Source organism: Passer domesticus, chromosome 8 (genome assembly GCF_036417665.1).
Source record: "Passer domesticus isolate bPasDom1 chromosome 8, bPasDom1.hap1, whole genome shotgun sequence".
NCBI lineage: Eukaryota > Metazoa > Chordata > Aves > Passeriformes > Passeridae > Passer > Passer domesticus.
The window spans coordinates 41,263,468-41,289,435 of NC_087481.1; the positions used below are offsets into that span (position 1 = coordinate 41,263,468).

Consider the following 25,968-nt stretch of genomic DNA (forward strand, 5'->3'; position numbering starts at 1 on the left):
AGTTAAGATATGCAAAAGTGGTCTTCTGCAATGCCATAGATTATCAGCAGATGGAATTGTTGTAAGATCAGAACTAAAGTTTTCATAATTTATTTTGAAAAGAAATCCTAAGCAGGAGTAAATCACCTGTCCTGTATTTTATGTGATGTATTTTCAGTGTACAAGTGTTACTTATGCTAATTTATTAATAGCAAACTTTTACTGCAGGTATAAGGGGAAGTAAAATGGGAAAGTTGGGTTTTTTCCTTACTTTAGCTTGCTCTTCTCTGATTAAGAGGCATCTAGGAAAAAAAAACCATGCATGTGGTTAAGACCTTATCAGTGCCGCCTGTTTAAAGCACTGTTGCAGCTCTTAGAAGATGAGGCATTAGGTTCAGTTCTCTAAATCTGTTCAGAAGTGTTTACATCTTTAATTTTAAGTTGTTGAATATGCATTTGAGGGCTGACAGTGGGAAGGTGAAATCTTGAAAACCTTACTATTCCTGCAGATGGAAAAATGTGAGTCAGTCTGTCAAGTCCACTAATTAAGAAACAGCCCAAAATAAGCACACATGATTTAATTTAGGAAGACATATGACCGTGTTATTGAGGTCAACAGACTTTTAGGGCTTGAAAACACACCAAGTTAATTGAACAACAGGAAGCTATTAGCACACTAGAGTGTGCTACTCCTTTTTTTCTACGTGCTGTAACTGCATCAATTACTTCAGAATACGTTTAATCAAGTGCAATTAAGCACCACATAATCTTAATGTTATTACAAGAAATTCAATAAATATTTAAAGAGAAATTTTAAAATGCTTAGCTGAATCCTGAAAATTCATTTAAACATCTGAAATATGATGGGGAAAATGAAAATCTAAGTCTTCCTTGTTTTGTTCCTGCAAGGTACCAAAGTTTCAAACTTCAGACAAGTCAGGCTTTCCAACTTAAGAAACAGACTAAGAACATGCATATGAAGAGACTGTCAAAGAAAACTGAAAGACAGAAAGGGCACTGCTTGAAACAATGTAAACTAACCAAGTTACTCTGTCATTAAAGAAAATGAAACTGAGTGATACCAACTGACAGCAACCAACTGAAGAGAAATTACCCATGCATGCAAAACACATTAGATATCAGATCAATGACATAGCTATGCAAAGAAATGCAAGAAGAGAATTCACAAGTGCTACATGCATTTATCTGGTGTACAAGCAATCTAGTCAAACTCCTAGCATGAACTACAGCACAAGGAAAACTCAAGCAAGAAACCTGTTACTATGTTCAATTTGTTCAGGGAATACAAATCTTCATCATAATAAACAGGTATTCTATGTCAGCCCCCTTTTAGTCCAGTTTACTATGAAATCTATACAAAACAATGAACTTTCTGTTCTTTTAATGCATTCAGAGAAAGGGCACAGAAGCCTTTTCCTACACAGAAGCATTAAGCAATTAAGCAACAGGGGATTTTTTTTTGCTAGTGACAAAAAAAAAAAAAGGCCTCAAGAATTACAAAACAAATGTCAATCATTACCTTACTCTTTGTATAAGAACCAGTTTCATGGAGCACAGCAACTCTAAATGGAGGCCACCAAGTGTGGAATTCTTTTACCCACTGATGCAACACAGTAGCTGGACAAACAATCACTGTTGGACCCAATCCCTGGTACCTAAAATAGAGTATTCAAGGAAAAAACCCTTAATGTGAAATAAATAATCTGAATTAAGTGGCTCATTAAAATACACATATTAAAATGACATATTTTACAGTTTAAGTGGAATATGAGAGCTATGGAAATTAATTGGCAATTTGTTTTCCTGGAAGTCTGTTTTTTTAAAGGAAGATGAAGAGGATACTGCTAAAAGAATCCACTCATTGAACAGTTAATGGATGCATCTATCAAGCTAAACAGGAATAGAAAAGCTCCAAACAATAAGGCATAAGGGAACTTCCTCCTGTGATATTACAAATCAGGTTTTAGTGACTGCTGTTTCTATAAGCGAAAAGAAATCATTAACGAGCAATTATTTTATTACTTCTATTATACAGAATGTGTAGCTGGAGTCTCACAAATGAACTTACACACAGGTGCTCTGCTTCATGTTGGTAATATACTGTACTCTCATCACCATAGTTTATTGATAAGACAAGGGCTCTAAAGTGGCAGACTATATCATCCATGGATGTTGAGATCTGAGCTTGGCTCAAACTGTCTCATAAGTTTCTTATTCGTAATTGTATTGCTGTTTCTGAGCATTACTACAGAGGTCTGAAACAAACTTCATAAACAAACTTCTGTACATGAAGTTCAGAGCTGCTCTTAAGGTTAAGAAGGGAAAAATCCCTTGCACACCAGCCAAATAAAAAAATACTACCATCACAAATAAATACCAACAATCCTGTAAGAAATATATTAAGTAGTGGTTACTAGCAGTTATTTTTCAAATATATTTGCTCTTTAAAAAATGGAAAAAAATTACTCTGCCAACAAACGTAATAGCTTCAGTTATCATACACTGATCTGTGTCTATGTATTATCCAAGTGACACTAAACAAACAATGCAAAAGGTCACAGTATACATTCAAGATCACACACTGATAGCAATAAAGGATTTCTCAGACACCAGCAACACCCTGCTTAAAAAAATCCCAAACCCCTTATCATCGTCAGAAACTGCTGACATGAAGAAATAATATTCTTTATTAAAAGCTTATACATATGCAGAACAACAACCTGGACATTACTTATTATGAACAAATATTATAACACAAGCTTATATGGTCTAATTAAAAAACTCCCTGCAATCCAAAAGAAGTAAGAACTTGGGGACATGAAGAATAACTTCAATTCTGCTATGGCTCTAAATAATCACTGCTACTGCTCTTAAAAATACCTACAGCAAAAAAGACAACTTTCCCAGAACATAATGGTTTCTCACTCTTCATGGGCAGTAACAAAATACATCTGTTTATTCCCCTAGTCTATACTCACACAAGCTCACATGTAAAGTTTATCCAGATTTGTTTCCCCCCTCAGCTTACACAAAGAGTTCACACCTCCTTAGATCAATTTTCAGAAACTCCACTCACTCCCTCTCTACTTGGCTGTGTGAAAACTCTTCTGTGTCTAGTCTGACTCTACCCACTTTCCACTAGCCAACATTTTATTATTCTCCTGAGAGCTTTTATTTATTTATATAAAAGAGTCATCTAGCTTCTTCCAGTCTGAGCTGTTCCACAAAACAAAACAAATCATATACTCCTGCTTGCTACACTTAGGAGGCATCCTTCATTCTCCTAATCACTGCAACACTGCAAGATCTGCTCTGCTGCCTATCCAATTTATATTTGCTTTCCTTGAACAAAGGTGACACTTAAAACATTCAAGACCAAAGTTTTACTACTGCCTTGTACCAAGATAATACTGCCCTGTTCCTGCTCCATATATATTGCCATATTGTATTCTGTTCCCTTTTCACAGCTGCATTTTACTAATAGCTTATGGTCAATGTCATATTTGGTCAATATATCCAAATCTCTTTCTTCTGTTGCTTCTGGTTTATAAAGCCCAAATTCACAAGAATCCTTTATTTGTTGTTATTTAATTGGATGCAACTGGACCTGCATATAAGTTCCAATTCCTGCAACTTGCTACTAAGAAAAAGCACACTGTACTCGTGCTATATTTATAATCTTTAAACACACAAAAAGTTAGCACAGGAAAACATATTTCATTATAACCAAATGTTGCCAAGGACTGACAAATCATGTTTTCAAGCTGAAACAATAACTAAACCATAGTGAAAATAAGAGAACAGGGGCAGCAAGAGCAACACACTTTTTCTGGGGCAATGGATTTTTATTTACCTAAGCACCATGGAAATTAATCTCTGCCACTCAAGTAGAGATTGAGCTGTTTATGTTTATGTCTCAGTATCCTGAAGAGCACAGATGGGTAAATAATCAGTGTGTAAACTTTCTGTCAGTTTCTCATCTGATGTTTCAAATAAATGAAGGCAAGTCTGTAGCAAAAGGTTTTTGTTACACACCAAGGTAAGGAAACCCAAGCTAGTGGGTTTCCACAGTGCTGACCAAACAGCTTTGTCCCCTTAGTGCTGGCTTTGCAGAGGCTCTCCAGGAAGTCTCCTGCCTATCAGACTACCCTCCTTCAAGTAGAAACAAGTTTACCAGTACTACTGGTCATCAGTATTGCTGCCTTCTCAGCCCAGGGGAGGAAAACACTGGACTATGAAAGATGAAGTTGTTTAGACTGTCTGCGTTACAACATCACACACATAAAATCAGAGCAAGCCTCACCAATATATTAAACCTTGTTTCCTCCCATGGAATTACTGTCATAATGAACTCAATGACATGCACCAGCCAAAACATGAAACTCAACACATTATCTTCCATGCAGAAAGAGCACTGCAACTTAGGTGGGCAAATGGATTTTAGCCTTTTCAAACTTTTAGTGCCGTTTTGCACTATTTAACAGTGTCAAGAGATGTTCCTGAAAGATCTCCATCAACTCAGTGGTCTACTACTAAGTGGGGGAGGGAATATAAAGTAATCTGTACAATAACATCCTTAACTAGGCAGCCATATTAAAGTAAATCTTTCTGCTGGCCTGAGTGAAGGACTTATGGAGTTTATTTTTATATTAAGACTATAGTAGGAAGCAACCAGAGAGAAAACAGGAATATTTTCTCTATAAAGCATTATTTTACAATTCATGTACAAGCTAAACATAATTTAAATGTACCTCTATATAATGGTAATTATTTTTGTTTAGTACAGTACTATGATAGTTGCTAAATTTCATGTAGCTATTTAGATCAGGTAAACAGGCCAACAGAAGTAGAAAAATCAAGTACTACTCATGTGTGCGTTCGCAAATCTGAGGACACAAACAAGTATCTTGACAGTAATTCCACCTATGAAGAAGAAATTTTAAAGCATTGTTCAGTAACAAAAAACCATAAAATACCTTATAAGAAATACCAGTCATACTAGCATATGTTTTCAAAAGCAGCAACAATAAAAAACCAAAAGCAGATGGAAATTCCTCTGCATAAGTTACTGGTTTTACTCTTACTACTAATTTTTGGCATGGAAAATTCCCTGCCCACCAGAAACTCTAACTTTCACTGCAAATCAGCTTGCTACTTCCTGTAAAACATTTACCTGGTGGCTTGCCAGAACAAATATTTTAATGTAAAATTTAATAAATGGAACAAAAGGTATTACATCTGATTTAAAATTCCATATTGTGTAAACTATTGATATTAATGTAATTGAGTTTGTAAACAATCCATTTGTGGAAGGTAACCTTAGACACTGTATTGACCCAAAATATCTAGCGTGGCTCATCTGCAAAATGAAGCATCAATGCCTGGAATTCATTAAAAGTGTTACATGTTTAATTTTTCCTGCCCTACAGCTCCATTGTCTCGTAAAATTTTTCCTTTGATGTCCCCCACTAAAAGAATTAAAGGAATATTGTAATTGAAATGTCATTAATAATTCACAGGACCCTCCTCCACCAGTAATACATCTGATGAAATATTAATTGAGCTCCACAGACTGACAGTCTGCAGAGAAGCACTTGCCTGTAATTTGAACCACGAGTCCTCATATTGCTGTAGCTCAGACCTGCCAAGAAGGCAATTATCTGAATGGTCTTGCCCAATCCCATCTCATCTCCCAGAATTCCTCCTGCCTGCTGGCAGTGCAATTCCCAAAGCCACCTAACACCTGTCTGCTGATACCTAAAACAAGGAAAAAGAAGATGGCAAATGTTTGATAATACAGATCATAACAGAAAGTACTCATGAATTAATCATTTGGCAAGGTTCTCATACCAGTTACTGTAACATGCTGGATGTGTGTTTTACATGAGTGCTGTATTTACTAGGTCATACATTTTTGATGCACTCAGACATTACATGTGACTTTCGTTCTTTATGCAGCACTAAAACATTTCTAATTAAACCAACAGTCATTGTAATTAGAGGGTATTTTATTTCATATATATTTTAAGTGCTAAAAGCAACTTCGTTATGAAGCATTATCTTTTCAGAAAAGACAAGATGAAAGGGTCTAGTAAATAATATTATTTGGAACATACTCCTTGAACTGAAGGAAAAGGTTGACTTGTAAGGGATACAGACTTCATACACTGCTACAAAAACTGATCACATCTGCCAAATCATGCTTTTTAAACATAAATTTATTTAATAACATTTAGTCTCTTTCAATGAAGAAAAAAAAACAAGACTAAGCAATAGAAACTATTGCAGTGCAGGGGATACAGCAGAGCATTATGTGAGAGCATCAGGGCAGTCTAATCCCAGTCCTTCAGTGGAAATCACACAAGCAAGAAGGTAAAACACATTCTGCTTAAAAGAAGCAGACTAAAAAGCAAGATTTATGACAGCAAGCTAAAAAGGTGAAGATAAGATGCTGGGCTGGGAATCACTTTAGGACATATCTTTTTATAACAACATGAAATAGTGAGACCAGTAGGAATAACATGCCATGTGTGGGGGTTAAATTGAACACAAAAGAAATAAATGAAAAACTGGACCTTTAAATCACATTAAAAAAAAATCAAACATGTTTCAGCACCACAGTGCCTTGTAACTTACAGGAAGAAAAGGTTACTGATAATTTTCTTGATGGCATGCATTTCTGGAGTGCAGAGCACAGCAAAGAACAAAACACTTTTTTTAAATAGGGGTCATTTATTCTAGGTGATTTCTTGTGTGCATTTCAAAATCCTGTTTCCATCCTTGAACAAATAATATTTAGGACTACTGACAGCTAATGACACTAGTGTCTACAAAGTACTATTAAAAATCAATTTGTGATGAGTTTGGTATGGATTTAGAGAATGCTAAATGGAGACAAACAAATGGCTTGAGTAGTAAAAAAAAGATGATCAAAGAACACATCTAATGGTTCAGACATCACACTATCTGCTAGTGTCTCAAAAGCATTATGCCACGAAGCCCTTAAGAAACCCTTTTATTAGAAATTAATTCACCTTAAAATGCAGCAATCTATAAAACAACTATGAAATGGCTTGCAGGATTAGCTATAATTGGATTAAGATGCTATCATTACTACATTTTATGAAGACAAAACATCTTCTGTAAAACATTAAAGAATTGAAAATAACTGTAATTCCAGTCAGAAGGTGCTCCTCCAGACAAATGTTCAGCATGTCTCTTCAGAAGACAACCATTCAATAACTTCCTAATATAAATTTGTATTATTTTTTAGGATTACATACAGAGCTTTAAAATTAGATAAATTTATAAACATATTTCTCCCTCTCATTCCTTCTCCTGAGAATGTTTCACAGTAGATAATTAAGCTTGTGAAAAATTCTGCTCCATAGTTATATAAAAACACAAAAGATGCATGTGCTGTCTTTGTATGATCATATAAACATGCAATGCAACTAATCAAAAGTTAAAGGAAAACACCCTCCTCCACTTTTGCGGTTATATGGAAAGATAATTAATTATTTTCAAGCTTACACTTTTATTGCACCAATTTTTATGATTTTTTTTTAATTCCAAAAATATTCTGGAAGTAAATAAAAGTGCTGCTGGCCTTCCAAAATAGCTACATTGTATTGTATTTCACACGAGCAACCATGCCATGATGCATCCTTCAAAATTCACCACAGCAGATACCAGAGTTCAGCTGCACTGCTGCAGAGACAAAACTGTGTTTCAAATTTATCATGGAAATCACACACTGGAAGCAAATTGTGATGAAGGCTGTTTCCTTTTTCATAGACAGTCCTCTCGCAGGCTTAGTGCAGATGGAAAAAGGCAATGTTTGCAGGTCTGCTCAATTTTGCTCCACAGCAGCATCCATGTTATTCCTGATCAATATTTAGCAAAGCAGACAAGTGTGCTTGGAAGAAAGACTGTCCACCTCAACAGGCTTACAAAAGAATAAACCTGAGGGTCTCCTATTTCCAGCATGAGCTAACTTCTTTGGAATTTAACTATGCAGGAAGATCACTTAAAGTACATGCTATACATGTCCTTGGGTCAATATACTTCCCTGTTCTGTACTAAACTTGCTCAGAACTCCACAGTTTAGTGCCTATTGACTATGGGCTTTCCTACACTGGAGATTTCAGCATTTAAGTTACAAGTCAGACAAATCATTCATCGCAATTGATCTTTCTAACCACTTAAGAAGTTTTGCCAACTGACTCATGCTTGCAGGGATACCCTTCATTAGTGAGGCTTGCATCTTCAAGATTAATTTTTAGTGACTGCTCTATTTCATTTCCCTTCGGGTTGCTCAGACCACACATCCGTCCTCAAGATGAATACTTGTGCAGTACCTTCTCATAAACAACTGGAGACCACATATTGGCTCTGCATGGTCCCAGCAACCAAGGCATTAATTCAACCCCATTTCAGAGCTAGTGTTTTCCTTCTGAGGACTACAGGACAACAGTAATAATTTCTCTGAGGTCAAGACTAAGTGGTTCTCTTGGAAGGGATACCACACACACCCATTATAAACCAGGGCTTTCTACTACAGTAAGATTTCAAGAGTTTGCTTTCAAGAGAAGAGAAGATTTTCCTGCTGTGTGAAATGTTGCCAAGAAAACTGAATTCAAGCCCATTATGTGCATGAATTTAAGAGAGAGATTATGGATAAAATTAACTGGTTAGCTGCTAACTTGTAGTTTTGTTTTGGGTTGTTTTTTTTTTTTGAGATGAACTTGAAAGCATCACTGGGATCTATGTTTTAAAAAATTGAAACAGAAAACACTTCTGTTGAAATCTGTAATTAAGCATTAAATAACTAAAGAATGAGTTGTAGAGTGTTTTCCATCTACCAGAGGAATTAAGAATTCACTCTCTATATTTTAAAATTTTACCTGGCAAAATGTTCAAGATTATTTTATAATATTAATTACAAACAGTTAATTTGAAAAGTACTCAATCACAGAAACACCATATTTCTTGTTTTCTTTTATCACATCTTACCATCATCTTATGCTTCAAAGTAAAAGTATTCTACCACTCCACACCCTAATTAGGAGCAAGCATGTATCAATAAAAGAATGCATTTATACAAGTAGACAAGGAGATCTTCTCAATTCATAATTTAGCTAATACACATTTACAATATTCACATCAGCCAGTTATCACCTTCACATAATTGCAATCTGTGTTCACAATAAGTTTATTTCTTTGAAGTTTGATCCTGAAATCTTTTTTAAAGAAAGAATCCTACTGAAACAATTGAAACAAAAGTTGAGGCATCATTCACTGAAGTAAAAGTTACAGCAAAGGCCATCTGGAACTCACTATGACTATTACTACTAATATTATTAACAGCATACAGTGGCATTATATTGAAATAAAGTACACAATACATACTTAAAAAGCTTTTTGAAGAGAAATCCTGGTACTTTGAAACCCTCTTCAAATTCAACATCACTTTCTTCAGAAAGTTCCTCAGCTGTTTGATGTTCTTTATCCTTCAAACGTTCTTTTTGCCACTTCCTGGAGTAACACAAGGAATCAACATTCAATTATAGCATAGAAAAGATTCTGCACAAAAATGACATTGAATTTTGATCAAGTAAAACATCATACGCTCTGATTTAATGATTTAAAATAGCAGTCCTTTGGAGGAGGGAATTATGCAAGTAAATGCTTAAAATATCTGATATATTGAGGTATATTAAAAAAGGTACATGTTTTATAGCTAGTTACAATTTTCTGATTTTCTAGAGACAAAAATACTAATATAATGGAATCAATAGCTAATAGCATCAAAAAAGCTAGGCAATTTTAAACTCCTACATCTCGCTCCCCTTAATCCTCCCTCCACCAAAATATTGATAAAGTTTACATGTTCCAAAGCTATTTTATTAATTTAATTGAACACTTAAATTTAACTTCCTTCCTGTAGAGAAAAGGGAAACAGTGTATTATCTTACACAGAAGACTCAGTTGGAAACATCACCATCTTCAGGGTGACATGCTCTAAATCTCTAATGCAGTCATTATTAAGAGAATGAGTTTTATGAGGTTTTGGAATTACAGAGTGATTTGTGGTTTGTATTCTCAACTTATTTGGACTCCAGGCAGCTTAGAGAATCACCTTCCTGTCCCATCATTCCCCCACTGCTGAAAAAGTACCAAAGGATCTTCAACATTTCAATGAAATGATGAACTTGTGTTGCAGTGACCCAAGCCCTGCCTCTAAAGGGAAAGTGTACTCTAGCTGGCTATGTACTACTCAACCAACAGTGCTTCCCTGACAATCTGGGGTTTGCTGGAATTCTCTCCTGGAAGTGACATTTACTGCAGGTACACTGCATGTAGTGGATAAACTCACAAAATCCCTACAGAAACTGGCAAGGCACACAACAGATTAAAAACATCTATAAGCTACTGTTCTGAATGCAGTGCAAAAGCAAACGTCCACTTAGTGGTCTCTGCATATCTGGCAAATTTGTTTAAGAACATTTATGTTAGGAACAAGAGAGCAAAGAAGAAGTTCAACACTTCACATCCAAGCAATACAATCATACACTCTTTCTCATGAAAGAAAGCTGACTCTGTGAGGTTTCTATATGGACTTTTCAGCAGTACCTTTTGAGAAAATACTTCAAGTCTGTCTTTATGGGACTAGTCACAAACTTGGTATTGTTCTGTTAACTCAAGATAAACACCACCATCTCCAAATACACACAAGTTCCAATCACTGCCAAGAATGAAAGCATTGAAAAACTAAGACAACACAATGCTGGTCAGGTTGAGAGAGCCAGTTTTGCTGAAGCATGTTTTGATCTCTTAAGTCAAGATGTCTTCAGAAGCAAAAATAATAATGGAGGGAAAAAAGAGCAAACACAGGGAAAAAAAACAGATGAACAAATTTCATCTGACTGGGTTATGACAAGACTCAAATCAAGGAAGGAAATTCCTACTTACCACACCAAAATCAAAACAACTACAGATTACAAAGCTTCTAAAGAGACATGCAGATAAACAATCCATACTAAACCCAAGCAGGGCAATAATTTGTACCAGAATTTGCTATTAATTTTGTACTCCAACACGAATCACCATCAGCCAGCACGGGAGTGGCAGCCTCCCCTGGGAAGGAGCAGATTGCCCTCTAGTGTGCATTGGGAAAAGTGATCCAGAAACAACCAAGAGGAACTCCAAGTTTACTTGAAACTGTCCAGGAATTTAGGCATTTCACCTCCCTGCGTTTCCTTTTCACGTGTTCGGTTACTTCACTGAAGTACTACATTTCTTCCAAGTGTCTGGAGGTTTTTAGCCATCAATTACCAGTTTAAAGAAATAGCAGCACTTGTTATCACAAACAACTTTCAAAGTTTGAAGAAGCTATTCAGTTTCTGAAAGGCTGTGAACTTAATGTAACATATATCACTAAAATAGTCTACACTGAAATATCATTGTTTTACTTAGAAAAGTGTAACTATCCAAATGGCTGAAGCCATGGGAGGACAAATGCTATTTACAAGACCAGTCTGTTAGCTAATCTGGTCTTGTACCTTTCCCTGGAAGTCAGACTTTGGAGGGAGAAATAGTGGTCATCATCTCTGACTTAAACACAGTAACTTAGTGCTCATTTGGTCAATATATTCCTTACACACATCAGTTAAACATCATTAGTATGCCTAAACAATCAGAAAATACAGGTTTTACTATATTACCAAGTTCTCTTTAAAACAGAAGCATGACCTTTGAGAAATCTTATATTGTCCATTGTCATTGACATAAACATAATTTTATCCCTGAAAGTGAAGTATGAAAGCCATATATCATACAATTAAATTTCTTCTTAATATAAGAATGTATTCAGATACTAAGCCCATTTTACATTTATTGCAATACCCTAGAAAGAAATTCTGCACCCAAAACAGTAATGAGCACAATTTCACTTTTTTTTGGTAAAAATGCAGTCAGAAACCAAGCTGAGTATTTAATATAGTTTGCATTTGTGAAGCACAATATGTTTTATATTTTATACAACTAAGAATCCCTTACAGATTATTCTAATTTGCTAAATTGACGCATTCAGTATTGCTTTTTTGATCTAACTTTTTATGGTCTATATGGGTGGATTTAATTGGTATGTCCTAACAGATGAAATACATGCAGTTAGTACCACAAGCCTCCATAAGTAAATTAAGACTGATGTAGACAATTACACACTTGAGTTTAGAATGAAAGGTGTACTCAGTGAGTGAGAGAAAATATATCTTCATTTCTGTCCTGGTTTTGTCACTTTAAAGAGCAATAAGAATGCTTTAAGAAAGTATCTTTCAGGAAAGGTAGTATTTAATCCTTTTTTAACTTACCACTTTGAAACACAGAGAGATTCACTAACTCAGATACATCAAAGAAAGCTAGCACATGAAAACTGATCTATGAAAACAAATTTAATTTAACACAATTTTTTTCTTTATGAATCAACTGCTTTGTGTACTGACTCAACTACCTGGATATCACTTGAGAGACAAGAAAAGAAGCAGCTTTCCCAGCCTTGCCTCTGTGCACTTGACAGCAATAGAAGTCAAACAAGTGTACTTAACAAACTATACAGAATACACAAGAAAACATAGATACAGCACTGATCTCCCACAATATGACTTGTAATTCCTTCCTTGAAGCAGCAGGCAGATACATACTGACAACTGCTACGGGAAGAATGCACTTCAGAGTGCTAAGGTTTATTATGACTCCAAGCTATTACCTTACACTGACTCCATCCTGATGTCAATAATGCAATGTATTAACTACATATAAGCAGAAAAAATTACTTTATACTTATGCTTGGCATTTTAATATATGAAAAGGAAAGCTTTAAGTAATATATACAAAATCTTGATACTTTGTGGTTTCCATATCTGCAAAGCTTCAGAATAATACAAAAAAAGCAGCCGTTTTCTTGTTGAGAAAAAAACCAAAAAAGTTTTATTTCCTACACATTTAATAGGCATTCAAGGTTACTATTCTTTTGTGCTTCTTGGTAAAAGAAGTTGAAAACCAGGTTCCTTTTCATCCTTTCCACAGTCTTCAAATAAACTGACTGTGCCATGACCTGATGTGCAGGTTTTGGATGAAGCAAATTAATTTTCTTCACAGTGGCTGGTATGGGGCTGTGTTTTGGATTTGTGCTGCACACAGGGCTGATAATACAGACATGTTGTTGTCATTGCTGAGCAGGGCTCACACAGAGCCAAGGCCTTTTCGTGCTGCCACGCTGGTGAGGAGGCTGGGGGGAGACACAGCCAGGACAGGTGACCCCAGCTGACCAAAGGGCTGTTCCAGACCAGATGGCATCCTGCTCAGTACATAAAGTGGGGGATGTTTGCAGTGATGGAGTTTGTCTTCCCAAGTTAGTTATCTGAGATGGGGCCCTGCTCTCCTGGAGATGGCTGAACCCCTGCCTGCCCATGGGAAGTAGTGAAACAACTCTTTGTTCTGCTTTGCCTGCAGGTGTGGCTTTTGTCTTCCCTATTAAACTGCCTTTCTCTCAGCCCAGGAGTTTTCCAGCTTTTACCCTTCTGATTCTCCCCTGGTAGGAGAATGAGGGGCAGTGTGGGGCCTGGCTGCTGGCTGGGATTAAACCACGACATGTGAGCATTCCACTGGGCAGGAGGGAACAGGTTTTGACACCACCAGCTCCAATTTTGAACACTTCTAGATGATGATGGTCACTATTGGTAATACCTGTTGATGGGGATCAAATCTCTGAGATATTCCTGTACCATGCTACAGACTGACTACCTAAGCCTCTGGGTTCAGCTGGTATGGATAGCTGGGAATGACAATACACTAATTTTCAGTGAATATTTGAATTACCTATAGGTGCATGACAATATCCTATTTACCTTACTCTCCATAACCCTGATGTTCCCTGGTACTGTTCATTATTCTATGAAGCTATGAATTCACCTTAGGCATTGACCTTCCAGAAGAGAAGACTCTGTTCATCTGCATGTCTACACAGCAACATGGCTCCAGTAACAGTAACTAAAGAAAAGCAAGACCCACACAAGGAAAAAAACCTGAAATTCCTGTTAGCCTAAGCTGATTCTGCACAGCTATATTTTACTTTTTCATGTTCCCTTGCTCACACCTTGCTCTGAGTGACTAGGCCAACCTCTGGAAGCAGCCTTTAGAAGGACAGGCTGCTCTCCTGCCTGACATTTCCTACAGACAACAGCTCCTATTCTGACAAGTCTCTTGTTCTAGAGATGCTCTGCAGTCATGCAGTTAGCTAATTATCCTGCTTTAACAACATCAATGTAGTTTCCCCTTGACACAGACCAATCTCTTGAAGTCCCATCTCTGAAAAGTTTTAATGTTAAGGAAACTCATTTTCAGTCTCTAAGAGTGTAGGACTGAATTCATTGCCAAGCACAAGACTAGATGTTCAGAAGAATAAAGTAATCCTGAAGGACTTTCCTCTGCCTCTCTCACGGGTAAAATATACCATAATCTCACCCATTCGTTTGCATTCAAAAGTAAAACTGACATGAAACAAGATATAAATGTAAGCAAATGACAGCATTTCTACAGCATTCTTAATATGTTTCTTAATTCACTACATTTTATTTTCTCATGGCATTTCCTATAATGAAGATTACCTGGGGGTGTCAGCATAAAAACATCAATGTGGACAGCTGCAGCTTAACAGCCACAATAACTGTAGCTATGAAATTTTTAAGAGATGTAGTGTTTTGGTAGCAATTACAGTTATTGATATTTCTAAAATTCATTTAGGCTTTTATTGTAACTTCAGTAACCAAAAGAAATGTAGTCTATGATATGACTTTGCTAAGGATAAATTGTCACAATCTTAACGTTATTAAAAAACGTTTTTGAATGAATTTAAACTGTGAGTCATATTAAAACTTTCAATCAAAATAAATTACTCTTGATGAAAACACTGAATTAAAAATGATTTAATATTGGTCTACTTTAAATGTGAAGAATACAGTTTTATTCAATAAACCAGTAAATATTTTACTGATTAAGAACAATTAGATTTGTTAATGCATCCAATAGAAAATATATTTTTTTGACCCTTTGGACATTGTTTAGATTAGCCTCTTTCCAAAATTTCTATTCGAGAGCAATAAATTATGCCTTACTTTTGAAAAGCAACATCCTGGATTTGCAAACCTATTGCCTTACATCAGTTCCTAATCTACCTTTGTAACCTGGGATGTGAAAGTGAAGTTGGGCTCTTCCCACATGAGACTTGCTACAACTGAGAGCACTTCTGCTACCAGAAGATACCTCTTCCTCCACAGCAACCCAGGCTCTCACCACAGGAGAGATGTGGTAGTCTATTTCTTGATTCCTCCTTTGACACAGCATCATTTAAATCTGTAAGATTTTCTGTTTCCATAAGTGTAAAATTTGAGCTTCCCAAGCATTAACCGAGTTCCTATGCTGGGCTTTATCACTACATAAATCACCCTTCACTGACTGTCCTAATACATGTTTTTCCTTTCACTATAAGAAGCTATTTTCAAGTTCCATGATTTTCTAGAGGACTATGTACCTGAAGGACATTCAGTAAAGGTACCTAATTAAAAGTACACGTCATTGACAAGCTGAAGTTTATTATATGAAGTTCAACCCTTATAGTAGAAAAGAGACAACATGCCTGTCATCACCAACACATAGGTTATACAAATTTCATAAATCACAATTAGCACAGGTGATCCACAGATAAGGACCTATAACAAGAAGAAAAGTTCAACAGCAAATTTGTTGTAATTAAGTTCCACGTTTGAATCCTTCTAGAAGGCTATCTATGATCCTTCTACCTCATTTCCCTTACTTCAACACACTCCCTAGCAGTCTATTATAGCTATTGTCCTTTGCATGTTCAACATAATAATTTATTATTATCAATAAAAATGTCTAGGACTAACCTTAGTCTCTGTTTATAATAGTCCACATCTCCATCATCTCTCCATCGTTTCACTTTGTGCTTCCCTGGTGTATGCTCCTCTTCCTCAGAGCTTGGAACAAAGTCAGCATCTTTTTCAGCTTCTTTAAAACCCTTCTTCACCCTATGTTTTTTTTTTCTTGATAAACTCTTAAGCTCATAATCAGAATCATTCTCAGCAAGAGAAGATGCCTGCTCTTCTTCCTCTTCTGCTGCTTCTGGATCAAAGAGCTCCTCATCAGGTACATACTCAGACTCCCCACTATCATCCTCTTGTTCATGCCTGCACTTCTTGGCCCCAAGATATTTGTCTTCCTTTGGAATTCTGGCCTTTGAATGAATCTGAAGGGCATGCTTCTGAAGCTCTCTCAAGTGTTTTTTTAAACGTTTATCTGTTTTTGAGAGGGCTTTACCACTTTTTTCCTTTGTGGCAGCTGCAGGAGCCACACACTGAACATTTTTGGCTTGTGCTTTCTTCTTTGCTCCTTTGTGACGGGATAATTTCTTTCTTTCAAATGACAATTTAGCCTGGTCTGCTAAGTACTTCTCAAAATCAGATGCTTCATTTAGCCTTAACTGTCGTGCCTTCCTCTCTGGCTTCTGAGGTATTTTAGTTCCAAATGGAGTCATCTGACCAGTTCGGATGAGCTCGGCCCACTCTGTTTCCTGAGCAGGCATAAGCATACTGCCAAGGGATGATGGACCAGGTTCTACAAGGAAAGTCAGAACATACAGCATGCCTTTAACACTTTCTGTGTAGCTAAAGCACAGCAACAAGGGTGTTATACTAACAAAATGCAAATACTTCTGAAACAACAGGCAGCAGCAAAAACTACCATAAAATCAACTCCCAATGATATATGAACTCTAATGTACCACCTATGTTGTCAATTGTCAACGTCACCATGTTCAGAACAAGAAACCACTGTTTTCCCATCCGTAGCAACACTACCCATTTCAATTTTATCATTACTTATTATTTCAGTCCTACTCAAAAGCTTGAAATTTGACATTTTGATTACCACACCACAACAGGCAAAAATCTCACAAAACACAGATTGTCCTACCATATGCCTCGAAAAAAACCCAATGAGAAAACAACAAACAGTAAAATGAAACAAGAAACCCCCAAATCTGACTTCCTAGCCTACAATACTAATATGAAGATGATGACTTTTAAAGTCAGATTGGCAGCACAGCACTCTGCCATAAAAGAGCACTTTTAGGTGCACTTACTATACACAAACTGTAACTGGTGTTAGAAACCAAAGAGAAAGAAAAGCTCTCAAATTCAGGAAACTGAAGTAGAATTCTGCCCTGAAATCTATTATTAAAACTCAGAATTTCAAAATAAGTCTATGAGGATTGCCAGATGTAAAGCACTTTAAATTTAAAGCACCATTTTAAACCACTGTATTGATCATATGTTTAATGAGTAAGGACAGTGCACTAGGCATGAAAACCCCCTCCATCTCCACCCCTTCCTACTGGAACTGCTCCATTTCTTCTGTTGGGCTCCACTCACTTCTTAGTTACATTTCAACACACTGGATGCCTGAGTTTTGCTGCATGAGCCCTCCAAAGAAAATACGATTTAAGATGCTTTTCTACTGAGAAAAGTTAGCTGAGGCTTTGACTCCTTTAAGTGTTACTGAATCAGCAAAGAAGCATGAGCTGTACAAGATGGGAATCTACTCCAGCCACATGTGCAAGGGTCAAACAGCACAAAGGGTTTTTTCACCTCTGCAAAGAACAACATAACCCAAAGGTGATGCACAGACACCAATGGGACCCAAACTTGTCCTGCAGAATACTGCAGGTTATTGACCAAGCTTAGTTTGCAGGGAGCAGAGAGAAAGAACACCTAGCAAAACACTGAGGCAACATATATTCTGGAAGAAAACTTACTTTTAATTTTAAAAATCACACTGCAGCCTGAAGAGAAGAGCATTTCCCTCTTCCATTTCTAGTGATACTTCCCAACAGTAAGAAAAAACAATTTTGTTAATGCTGATTGATAGCATCCAGCACATAAAATGTAATTCAATCATGATGTTAGTCATCTTTATCAAATTAGCTGTGAAAAAAAAAGTTAGGATTTCCAATTTATTAAGCCCAATACTCTAATGTGCCTGAGCCATCCCTACACAGCTGAACACAGATTAACATCCATTTTTTAAATCTTCCCACATGAATATGCCAAGATTTGCAAATCCGCAGGTGTACAGAGTAAGTGTTCTTAACTCTCTTTGAAAGCCAACCACTGAAATTTATTTCCTTACTGGCAAACATCTTACAAAATAAGTTCAAACAAAAAAAAAGGCATTACAAAGCAGAACAGAACTTTCAGCCTTTTCCTACACATACCTTCATCTTCCTCATATTCAATCTCATTTGCTTCATCAGCAAAGTCTGTTAAACCAAGTATTCCTTGAAGTCGTTTTTGCTTTGCTTTTATCTTCTTCAGCTGTTGCTCCTTCAACAAAAATTATGTACGTAATTTAATTTTTAGTCTGCTTTATAAATTTATTAACCTTTTTAAACAACACTTAAATCAATATATTTGAAGTACTTTAAAGCAGAATCTCATATTCAAGTATTTACACTTGTACAAGTATCACACTTGAGAAAAAAAGTGCAAAAAATGTGTCACCATAATACTGTAGGGCTCCAACCCAAAGGAGACACAATTTTGGGTGTATGATTATCTTACCATATGTGTATAGTAAGATCAGGCTGTTTACACACACAAAATTCATGTGCACACTGCATTTCTATGTACATTTCTTAAGGCCATTTTATATGTTGATTCTAGGAATCAACATATAAGGAAGCCCATCAAAGCAGACTGCTGAGATGCAGACAACACCAAGAGATTTGTTCATGGTTGCAAGACTGGGTTCATGACTACCAAGCCACAAATAACAGCTGTAAGATTTACTAAGATTTATTCATCATCTCAGAAGTTTTGGAATGTTTTGTTAAAAAGGAACTGAAATTGTAAATCAGTCCAACATCTTGACAGGTGTTTGTACATGGTTAGGTCAGGACTGGTCACGGTTAATTCAACAGCAAAAAATAAAAAGTTAAATTACTTCAAAAGATCAATGTTACAGATTATGTTTATTACGGCTATTAAAATAATTCTTAACTAACAATTCTTCTGTTACACCTTTTTTCTGATTGTAATATCCTCAACAGTGTATCTAGTTGTGATGGCATGATTCCTTGATGTTCCTAACTTTCCTTTGTGAAACAAAACATTCTAGCAAGTAAAACCAAGACACAGGCAATGTAACCTTCACATTTGTAACTCCATGCTTTTGGAAGTATTTCCTTACCTAGAAAGGCACATACTTCAGCAAAAATCAAATCCATTGCAAAATTCAGGTTATCAGGACCACTTTTATGGCTTACGATTTTCAAAAGGAGATTTTTTTCTTTCACTTCAAAGATGGTTAACAACAAACTTGCAAGGAGGTCTGAACTTCCCCTGCAACTAACATGTGTGCAAATTTCTTCAAGCAGTATCAAAACAGGCAGAATAGTGATCATTCTTTAATGGTAAGTCTGGTTTAATGCATTTCTTCCTACTATTTCAGCTACTTTTTTCTAGTCCTTTGCCACTGCTCTGTTACTGTCTCATCACTTTCTTAATTGGCTAAATGACAAGCACTGTATTATATGGGTTTCTGAAGTTATCAAGGTTAAAAAACTGCAAGTGAATGAGTCAGTGGCAAGTGACCTAAGACTGGCCTTCTGAGGGCAAAGGACAGTAAGTTTCACAGTCGGGTTTATCATTAGAGAAAGTATTAGGGCGAACTTCCAGCAGACAATGAGCTGACCAAGGTGCTACATTCCTGAGTGGTAAAGTTTCTCTTTTTACAAATCTCTTTCCTATTCACAGTTAAGGTCTATTGCCTACATTACCCTGATGCCAGCTGGATTGCTCTACAATTTCCTTAACTCTCTGCTCTGGCAGAAAAAAAGCTGCAGCAGTTTCTGACAAATCAGTGAGTTAAAGGGGCTTACAGAGAGAAATTATGTGTACTGACAAGATACAGACAATGACAGAGGGTTAAGGAAAACAACTCAGGGAAGGAATAACCATGAGACCTGAGATTTAGTTAAACTACTGAATCACGCCCTAACAAGACTCTGTCAATTCTCCAAATACTGCTGTGAAGGTTTTAATTAATGCAAACGAATCTTCTGAAATGGGAGATTGGAACTTCAGTTTTATATCGTGCTCCAAAACACAGAATAAAAAAAAAATTCAGCACTTTAAATTCTTTAAATTAGTATGAAACCTTTTCAAAGGAAAGGAACAGAAATTCTAGACTGACTCTGAACTATATAATTAAGAATTATATAACAAAAGCCAAGCCTTAAGACAAAGTACAAACTCAGTATTGTTACAGGAAATTACTGTAATGCAATTACCTTGTTATATTTTTGCCGCTTCACAGAATCTAGTTTTCTGTTAATATTTTTGTTGTCAGCAGCTTGAGGTGAAAGTTCCTCAATAATTTTATTTATATGTCTCAGAGATGTTGTACATGATCTGAAAAAAATAAGATTGCAATGAACTGTAAATTCTAGAAAGAAAAAAAAAGCATACTCTCGATTCTGACAATTTAAAAATTCCAGGAGATTTAACAAAAGACTTAAAAAGGTCTAAAGGTAAGATTCTGAATAAGCATAATATATTTAAACAACACTGGAAATATCAACACTTTAAAAAGTTGTACATCATAAAATAATTTTAAACTAAATTTTGCTAATAGTAAAATTCCAGCAGAACTTAAACTGAATAACCACTGTAGTATTTAGTACTCAAAAGTTACAAGTCTGATGATGACAAGTAAGAATGGTTGTTTTCATTATTCAAAGTAAACAAAACAACCCAAAAATCTAAATGGGAAACGCCATGTTTTCATTTTCTTAAATGGTTTTAATGGTTTGATGCCATTATATAACGAAACCTGTATTTTTTACCTTTTATGCAAAAAGTAGATTACAAGACAAAAATGCAATTTTATGAGACAGATTAGTCCAAAGAAGTAACAGCACATCAACATTAAATTTCTCCTACTCATGCACTACCATTTTTCATGTTTCCATATAAAATATGAAATTCAAGTAGAACTACATGCTACACCCTAACATGTTTCTGCTGTTGAATTCATTTGCAAGGAAGAAGGAAGTGCCCCACTATCAAAAGCAAGAAACCTAGGTTTGTTAATTCATATATCAGAATAATCCATAAGGATTGACAAACTAGAATCTCAAAGCATTATGAAAAAAGTCAAATACAACTGTTCACAAGACCTGCAAAGCAGACATTATTCCCCCTGTATGCAAAGAAAAGCAGTAAGGAAGTCTCCTCCGTTGCCAGGGAAGAAGATTTTGGGCCACACTTACTTCCAGCTCTAATCTGAATTCTACCACTGTTATCCTTCCTAGGAGATATATTCCATCAGCACCCCAGCAATTACTGCCATCCTCACTTCTCCATTGTCTTTTAATATTTTTGAAACATCCCCTTTCTCTCTCATTTTCCAGTTGTACTGCTTTGCAGTACACCGTCCTCCTGCACATCTCCTAATTTTGGCTCTTGCTTCCTTGGCACTCTCTTCTTCCACAAAACTTTAACTAACAGGACTTTGGAATTTAAACTGGATTTAACTTCAAACATTTTTATTCTCCTTTTTCAGCTTAAATTTGTGTGTATATTATAGAATCATGCAGCTTCTACCATGAACTCTGCCAACTACTCAGAAACCACTTTCTGACTGATGTTTTCTCTAGTCATGCATTCACAGTGCTACAGGATTTTAAGCAATTCCATCATCCTTTACTCATGTGTAAGTTTTGTTACTCCCTCTGCTCAAAGTCAGCTACACCTGTTAATTTTCTCAAAAATCAACTTTCGGATTCTCACATAACATTTTATGCAGACAAGATTCTGCAAATCTGCATAAACCATTTGCAGTCTCTCATGCAAATCTTGTTTTACAACTTGGAGTGAAAGGTGAAAACAGAGGGATAAGAAAAATCATAGGATGCTTCTGAAAGAAAAACAGGAAAACATAAAGTAATTAACAGTGCTGTGCATCACTTCAATAGCCACGTACTCTAATTGTAATGGCAATGCTGCTCCATTCTTTCTCTCAGTAACACCTTACTCATTATGTTCTTCTGCTCCACAACACCTGAAATTAGATTTCAGTGCTGCCAACTTATTTAACTTCACATCTCCACACCCAAGCTGGAAAATTAATGAAGTACATATAATTGAGACCTACAGAACTCTTGAACACTAAAAAAATATCATCAATGCAATACAGTGAAACATACACAGGTAGAATAATTTACCTGTAATAGTTCACAAAGTAACTCTACAATGAGACTAGAAACAGAAAGGGAGATGAAAATTTGAAAGATTACTGGCTCCTATTCCTCAAAGTCTTCTACTATCAACAGTATCAATGTTACTTATGCATTTGATTCCTTTAAGGTATCATGAAGCACTTCTTATGAACACTTGTGATGAGGCTGTTTTGGTTGTAGGACATTCATGAGATGGAGTTATCCAAGTTACTGAAGGAGCGTAACTCGAAGGGGACAATCCCACAAAACATACAGAATTCAGGAAGTGACACTTTCTGACTGAATAACAGTATAACGCCACTCTCCACTGCCCAGAAAACAGATGCATCTTGGTGAGGTACAAGACAAAGCAGAAAAAGGAGGTGCACGCTACACTGCTGCCTCGATGCATGACTAGATTAGTCAAATAAGAGCAATGAAGCATTGTCCAATGTGAAAAATATTTTCTTCATTTTTAAAAGGTGACTCCAAAGAGTAGGTGTGATCAAGTACTTTCAAAACATCTTTTCCTCTTTAAGATTTTAAAAACATGAGACACCAAGTCTCATTAAACTGTCAGTAGCAGAAAAAAACAGTAAGAAAATACACAATTTACCTCAAATCCTCCTGTACTGACTCATACTCTTTTGATGCATTAGCTATTTTTGCTGCTTTAGTCGCTTCATTAATTGCATTATCTACTTGCTGAAGAACTCCTTGCTCCAACACATCCTGGTCATAGACATCAACTCCCAAATCTTTGAGCTCAGCAGCATGTGCACTACATGAGACAGACTGAATCTGCTGCCTGTCGATCTGTAAAAGGGGATGTCCTCTTCTGGGCACCTCCAAAGGAACAGCCATGGAAGTGGAAGCCTGGCAGTCAGAGTTGGGAACTCTGATACTATTACCCACACCATTGTCACAAATGCCATTTTCCTGCTCAGTGCCCAAGTCCTCATCATTATGCAGGCAATCGCTGCTTGAAGTAGTGGCAGACTCTGGTTCTTGGATACTGTCTGGCAGGGAACTCCTGTCTGTTGGCATCCTCTGCTCAAAGGTAACAAAGAAGCACATTGTCATAAGAACATCCACACATACAAAGCTCCTCAAGAAGACTGTGCCCCCACCCAAAAAGTAAGCAAACCAATAAGCATGTTTATAATAAATTCTTGTTTCAAAACACCTGGTAGTCTAGTTCTGCATCAGTCATCCCCGCAGAGGCATCTCCACATCAACTTTCAAAATCAGAAGACTGACCAAAACCTCTCTGAGACAACTATGTTTAAGCCTCCTGGAGGACACTGATAGGAAGACAAATAAGACAACGTGTAAAAATCACTCTCCTTGCCAGACAGTGAACTCAGTCTTGTGTGTAAATGGTCACACTCCAGAAGACAGTGGCACAACAAAAACATGTACCCAATATACCCAAACCCCAAAAATACAACTTTCGGAAACAGGTTAAGCCTTGCCATTGAAAGCACCAGTGAGTGTTTGACAATTCAAAAGTGGAGCATAAAGCACCTCAGTTCTCAGGAAATCAATGCTGGACTGAGCTCCTAAGGCCAGCCTGGAGCTGGTACGGTCCAGCAGCCTCTCCCAGCACGGCAGCCATGGATCTCAGTCCCACCTCGCCTTCCTCCCAGCCGCCGGGAACACACACAGGCTCGGCCCTGCATTCAGGAACCGGCACCGCACCACGGCCCGCCCGCCCCGCCAACGCCGCGGCCTCTGCCCCGCCCGCACCAAGCGCTGCTGGGGCAAAGCGGCGCTTCACCCACCTCCGTGTGCGAGCGAGCGAGCGCTGGCCAAACGCGGCTGCCACGGGGCTCCGGCTGCCGCCGGGCTCTGCCGAGCCGAACCGGGCCGGGCCGAGCCGGGCCGAGCCGAGCCGAGCCGAGCCGAGCCGAGCCGAGCCGAGCCGAGCCGAGCCGAGCCGAGCCGAGCCGGGCCGGGCCGGGCCGGGCCGCACTGCTCCCACCGGCACGGCTCGGGCACGGCTCCGGCACAGCGCCTGCGCCTCCGCGTCACTTCCGCAGCGGCGGGGACAGCGCGGCGGCTGCGCGGGCGGGCCGGGCCCCTCAGGCCGCCGTGGGGCTGAGCTGGGGACGGGAGCGAATAGGGAACGTGTGCCGCGGGTCCCGCCGCTTCCTCTGCCTGTGTACCGCTTCCTCTGCCTGTTTACCCCTTCTGCCCGTTTACCGCTTCTTCTGCCTCCCCATTTAGCGTCGTGAGACTCCCGCATCCAGCTCCCCTCCTTCGGGCAGCAGAACTTGCTGGCAGCCTTGGTCCAGCTGTGAGAGGATGAATGCATAGCAGAACACATAGATATTAATAAATAATTCCCAAAAATGTTGATGGCGTTTTTTCCCGGCTTTATTCTGAGCTACAGTTTCAGGTCCTTGACGGTCCTTCTTTTCCATTACTTACTGCTGTCTTTTACTGTCTGTGAGTCTCAGGAAAAGATAGAATGGATTTTCTAATACCTTTCTAAGACCTGGACCTGAAAGGTCATCATGCAAATAAAGCATTGCTATGTTGATAAACTCTTTGTTTCCTTTATTCTAAAATACACTTATTACTGCAAATTACCTGTAGCATTTAGTGACTGCAATGAGGAAACTTCTAAATCTTCATTGTCATGTTCCAAATAGAAGAAATTATGTTCTGTATCTGCTGAAACAATTTAAAATGTGAAGTCTTGCAGCAGAATGAGAAAGACAGCAGCCAGGGACATGTAAGGACAGAGCAATGTCAGGCTGCTGTCAAGGCCTTTGAAGCTTGTTCCATCGTGGTCCATCCTCGGTGCATTTGCAACACTATGCCTTTCTTTAACTTTTCAACCTTGACACAGTTTTACCCAAGCAGGGGAGATCTGTCCTTTCGCTCTGTTTTCAGCCTCACCTATTGACTGGAACAGTTACAAAGGCTGTAAAAGTACAAAATTTGTGTTATAAAACAGAATATCTTTGATGTTATATTTTCAGTGCAGTTGTTTTCACGTAGAAAATTAATTTCTAATGAACCAAAAGTTCAGTTCTGGTTTTGGCTACATACACATATGGCTTCTGATATTTTCACATTGCATGTATATATGCATATTTATCTTTTGCTGAAGTATTTAATTGCATTTGTGTTCATTTTGTTTTCCTTTTTTAAATTTTTTCTACATGTAGATAACTGCTTGCCGCAGTGCAGCTACTCTGCTAAACCATTGGCAGTGTGGTTTCATGGCAGGACAAGTTCTGCTTGTTTGATTAGTTTTTTTAATGTTGTAACATAGCCACAGACTTCACCCCCCCGTATGCAAGCATTAGTGATGCAAACTGTTGCTGGAGCTGGTTTTGGCAAGTTTTGATATGAAGATAGTATGCTCTTTTACTTGAACTAGCTGGACTGGGAAGTTAAACTGTGTCTTCCTTTCCCTACCAGCCTTGTGGGGTTTCTGGGAAGGATCCTGGAAGACCATGTGCAGAAGTAGCAGTTGGATCTGGAGGGATGTGAAAAAACTCAAACAGACCCCAAGGAAGCTCAAATAGAATAACAACTTCGGAAGGAAGCAATTTGTTTCTGTGACTCTGAATTGGGTAATGAAAAATTAGGTTCTG

General features: G+C 37.6%; 1 protein-coding gene across 1 annotated transcript in view; it reads right to left on the reverse strand.

Annotated features, from left to right (window-relative positions):
* Window positions 1-24,298, reverse strand: part of ERCC6 (ERCC excision repair 6, chromatin remodeling factor) — a 44,162-nt gene extending 19,864 nt beyond the window's left edge. The window contains exons 1-8 of the mRNA XM_064430774.1: window positions 24,142-24,298; window positions 22,974-23,407; window positions 20,429-20,549; window positions 18,353-18,461; window positions 15,969-16,695; window positions 9,412-9,537; window positions 5,599-5,757; window positions 1,520-1,655 (exon numbers count right to left, since the gene is read on the reverse strand). Coding sequence (XP_064286844.1) covers window positions 1,520-1,655; window positions 5,599-5,757; window positions 9,412-9,537; window positions 15,969-16,695; window positions 18,353-18,461; window positions 20,429-20,549; window positions 22,974-23,404 — 1,809 coding nt within the window. The 5' untranslated portion in view covers window positions 23,405-23,407; window positions 24,142-24,298. The remainder of the gene's footprint in view (window positions 1-1,519; window positions 1,656-5,598; window positions 5,758-9,411; window positions 9,538-15,968; window positions 16,696-18,352; window positions 18,462-20,428; window positions 20,550-22,973; window positions 23,408-24,141) is intronic.
* Between the last annotated feature and the right edge of the window lie 1,670 nt (window positions 24,299-25,968).